The 4,522-nt window shown below is 48.1% G+C and overlaps 1 protein-coding gene across 1 annotated transcript; it reads right to left on the reverse strand.

Annotated features, from left to right (window-relative positions):
- Positions 1 to 3,651, reverse strand: LOC112571863 (cilia- and flagella-associated protein 44-like). The gene has a single exon (XM_025251212.1). It carries the CDS (start codon positions 3,492 to 3,494, stop codon positions 36 to 38), a length of 3,459 nt encoding a protein of 1,152 aa, XP_025106997.1. The 5' UTR covers positions 3,495 to 3,651; the 3' UTR covers positions 1 to 35.
- Between the last annotated feature and the right edge of the window lie 871 nt (positions 3,652 to 4,522).

The raw sequence follows: 4,522 nt of genomic DNA on the forward strand, positions 1-4,522 counted from the left end.
TTCCAGCTCGGGAGAGGTCATGTCTCGCATAATTTTCAACACAGGGCCTTGGCTTGGTCAGACTCCATGAACTTGACCAGACTGCAAAGAATCTGCAGTACAAGGTTCGTCTCTCGGCGCAGGTTGGTGACCTTGGCATTGAACTCTCGCTGCCTCGCACGTATTCTCTTCTCGTGTGCAGAAATCATCTGAAACATGTCATCGACACTGAGCAGAGACCTGTCGGAGGTGGCACTTGTGTCTGTTCTAAGTCTCCAACATCCCAAAGTCTCTCTGGCGTTTTCGATGGCAGCAATATCCTCTGGAGCCTCATAATCGGGCGGAGGTTTTTCCTTCGTCAGGTTGAGATAGTCCTGTCTTCTGGCTGCTCTCTTTTCTCTGTTTTTCTTAATAATGTTTAGCCTCATGAGCGCAGCCCTTTTGCCCACGAAATCTATCTGTTCGGTGTTTTTAAACATGGTATCAAACATCTCATCACTATGGGAAGGCTTTAGCAGTTGCTCTCTTTCCTTCTCACCAGTCACGATCTCCTCCTCTGAGGACGCACAGCTAGCCTGCTGAGGATTCATCTCTTCAGTCTTTATAAATTGGGGGAAAATAGGTCCAATTCTGTAGCTTCTAACTACATGAGGTATACGAAATCCTTTAACCGTGACCTGATCAGAATCCTTCGAACTTTTAAAATACCCACAGAGTTTGTCCAGGGCAAGTTTAATTTTGTCTGAAGACCATTTGGACCTGGTCTTTATGGTTTCAATATTTTTGCTGTAAGCGCCTTCCATCTCTTCATAAATGTTTTGGTTAATAAGCATTTCTTGTCGAGAGAGCTGGAGATGCGGGGGGAGCTTGGCATTACTTGACAGAAGGATTTTAAAGCGTTCTTTGAGATTTTTAAGAAGTTCCCTTCTACCCTCCTTTGCTTCTGCATCCTTTTTCATCTTAGCATTCTGATACTCTTTTTCTTTCTGTTCCTGCCAGTAAGGCGTCTCGGACGGAAGGTCATGGCTGGCAATGATATGGTGCGTTGATATCTTTGGCAAGACACATGTTTCTTGTGACAGTTTCTCTAATTTTCCAGAAAAACTGAAGAGAAAAATATTTCCATCGTCGGCAGACGTTGCAAGAAAGGACTCATCGAATGCCAATGCCAAGCCAGTGATATTGCCCTTGCGATGATCATGAACAGAAAGGTTCCAGAAGGCGCTGAGGTCGCTCAGATCAAACGGATGTTTCAGCTGCACAATGCGAACATTGCCGTTTTGAAATCCGAAGAAAGCCAGGAGTCCAGATGCATTAAATGTTACGGAAGATATTGGACAGTCATGAGAGCTGGGTACGGCAGCAGCTTCAACCGGCTTACTTTTAAATGATGCATCGTAGTTGTCTGCATCCTCTTCAGTTGGCAACTGGCATTTGTACAGGTATCCAGCATCAAAACCTCCCAAAGACGCCCAAAAGAAGGACTCTGAAGAAGTGTAGAAAACTTGCAGAATGGGACTAGGAGTTACAGGGATAAAGGGTTTCCATTGCTCTTCCACATTCATTTCGTCTCCCTGGTCAACAAGATCATTGTACCCCTTGTGTTCCTTTTCCAAGCCTGCACCAGTACCTTCCACTTCTTGATCGTCATCTTGATGAGCAGGAGCCGTAGTCCTTTTCTGTTCCTTGATTCTTTTCAGCTCTTCGTCGTGTCTAATCTGCGACTTGACACTCAGAAACGATAAGCGCCTGGCACGAAGGTTTGTGATCTCAAACGTTCGGGTGATTTCTAAGTCAGTTTTTCTCAGAGGGAAGATCAACTCCACCACCTCGCCATTTCCACAAGCCACGAGAAGACCTGTATAGGAAAAGTTTTGTGGTGTCCATGTCAGGTACCTCACTTCACCCAAAACTGAAACCCAGCCTAGAGGCGTCAAACGGATGTCATCTACGTTAAAGAAGAAGACGGTCTCATCTAGGCTACCGGATGAGAGCATAAGACCATCGAATGAGAAAGCCAGGCTGGTCACTAGGTTACTGTGTGGTCGTAAGGCTTGACTTAAGTATGCTTCGCATTGACTACTCTCATCGGACAAGCCAAACGAGATCATCTTCAGGTGACCCTGACTGAACCCACAGACGATAGACGCTGCACTAGAGTCTGCCGATAGGGGCAGCCACACCAAGCAAGTGACGGACAACTCGAAAGAGATGGAAGCCAGCTGTTTTTCTTGAAGGCAATCGAAGATCTGCACCTGCCCATCTTTGCCAGCGGTGGCAACCAAGTGAGCGCAAGGGGAAGCGGTGCAGCCCCAAACAGGGCCCCCGTGGGTGCTCAGCACGACCTCGGATGACGATTCTTCAGCGGTGGAACGCAGGTTGAGGCGGCGAATATTGCCATCGCGTTCTTGCAGGAACCAGATGTAGTCGTTGTGGGTGGTTGCTTTGACCATGTGCAGCAAGTCTGCTTGCACCCTGATTCTGATTTGCATGGATGGCGTGATAATGACTTGGCCACCACACGTTTCTGGCTTCGCGTATATCATGTCGTAGATATTCCACATACGCACATAGCCGTCCTTCCCCAAGCTAATCAGAATGAGGTCGTAGAGAAGCACCTGATTGATCCTCCCGATGTGGCAGTTGTTATTTTTCCTGACAAATTCCGCGCTAACCAGTCCGTCCTCCCAGAGCAGCAAGTTTCCCCATTCGGAACTGCTGACGACCTCCCCGTGAGGCAGCATAGCACAGCTGTCGATGTCACAGACGTCAATCACTCCGAACTTTCCTGTCTCCCCCTGGAGTTTCAACCCCGTGAAAGTGTGAGCCATCTTCCAAACCCTAACATGGCTGACGCCGCAGGTAATTAGAAAGTCCCGCGGTGTTTCGCAGGTCAACAGACGATGCACGTCCTGTTGGATGGACCTGCTCCGCAGCAGTGGTATTTCCTTCTTCCACTCCCAGATGGTGAGCTGGTAGTCGGGGCTGCCCCCTTGCGTCGCCAGCAGGTGACAATCGACGGGGAAGAACTCCATGGCGGCGTAGACTTCCCCAGTGCCCGCGTGGAGCACCTTGACCATCCGTAAGGATGGGTATTTGAAGATGTTCACGTCGGGGATGTATCCGCTCTCACCCACCGCGAAGTACTCTTTGGATGGATGCACAGCAAGGGCGCTGATGCCACCGCCACCTGTGCTGCGCAAGTACCGACTGACCTTCGTCTTTATGTTGAAAAGCCGCACGTAGTTCCCCGCACTCAGGAGCAGAACATTCCGCTCCAGGACATGCAGGTTGCCCAGCTGCTCACTGGCGTAGCCGAAACTACATTTGAGGCTGAGAACAGGACAACTCTCTTCCCAAGCGAAGTTTTCCGAAGCGGTTGGCTGAGAAACGCTGTTATCATACAAGTCGACTTCGCCGTCTTCGTCTTCTTCGTCGTCTTCGTATTCTTCGTCGTCTTCGTCGTCTTGCTCCATGACTTCCTCTTCCTCTTCCTCTTCCATTTTGTTGCTCATTGCACCTGGCCGGGGCTGCTCTGATTTCTCTGTCTTCTATTCTCGGTGAGTTCAACCAAATGCAGGAGGCAAATGTCGTCGAATGTCAACGATTGTGTCGTCATGGTTATCTGCCAGCTCATCAGCACGTCATGTGCAATTATGATGTCATTAGTTTGAAGTGACGTCAGTGACTAGTTACTAATGGCTACACCACTGCACGTCTACACGTGTCCACATTGTTCTTACACCTGCTATTTACTCACTGGATTAAATTATTGTAGATGTTACAGGTGAAGTACTTATGTCACCTATAACCTTTCTGGTGCGCGTGCAAACTACGATCACGTGAACGCGAGTGTGGGCTATATATAGCCTCCTCCCAATCGTATACAGGTGTATTCAGGTTTTCAAAGGAAGAGCGAAGATGAAAAAACAATAAGGTTATTATTACAACACACACACACACACACACCTGCATGCAAGGTGTTGTTGTAGTAAACTGCTCTACCCCTTTCCTGAATTGATGTGGGTAACATTATAAGTGTGTCTGCAAGTGTGTAGGGTGTTCGTGACTTTGTTCAGTGGGCAGGAAAGGCTGAGAGTAGACTACCTCACATCTCGGGTACAGGTCTTGTGAAACTTTGGGTTTGTTTCATTCGTGGTGCTGTCAAACTCTGTGTTTATTTGTATCGCAAACTGAACAAACACTAGCCTGTGTTCTCATCTGCATGCCAGTTATAACGAAAGGGAATTACCGCGACAAGGACCCAGAAACATCTATCTTTGCCCCCAGTCGACATATAGGTGCTGACATATTCCAATAAAAACACTGTCCAATTACAAGCCTTCTGCTTTGGTCATTCGTTAACTAGGAAATCACGTGAGTGTTACTGTCCAGTGGGGTGAGGGCACGTCCACAACAGGCACTAAGTCAGCTGCCGGTGGAAGTGTTGGGTGGACCACAAAAACGTTTCTTGCCGGCAAATATGTGGGTAGCTTGGAAGATGTTCACACTTGACAAGTGAGAGATACTCCATGAACATTTG

This window comes from Pomacea canaliculata, linkage group LG1 (genome assembly GCF_003073045.1).
Source record: "Pomacea canaliculata isolate SZHN2017 linkage group LG1, ASM307304v1, whole genome shotgun sequence".
NCBI classification, from domain to species: domain Eukaryota; kingdom Metazoa; phylum Mollusca; class Gastropoda; order Architaenioglossa; family Ampullariidae; genus Pomacea; species Pomacea canaliculata.

Coding starts and splice junctions, on each gene's coding strand:
- LOC112571863 (XM_025251212.1), bottom strand. CDS start 3,494: ATGAGCAACAAAATGGAAGAGGAAGAGGAAGAGGAAGTCATGGAGCAA.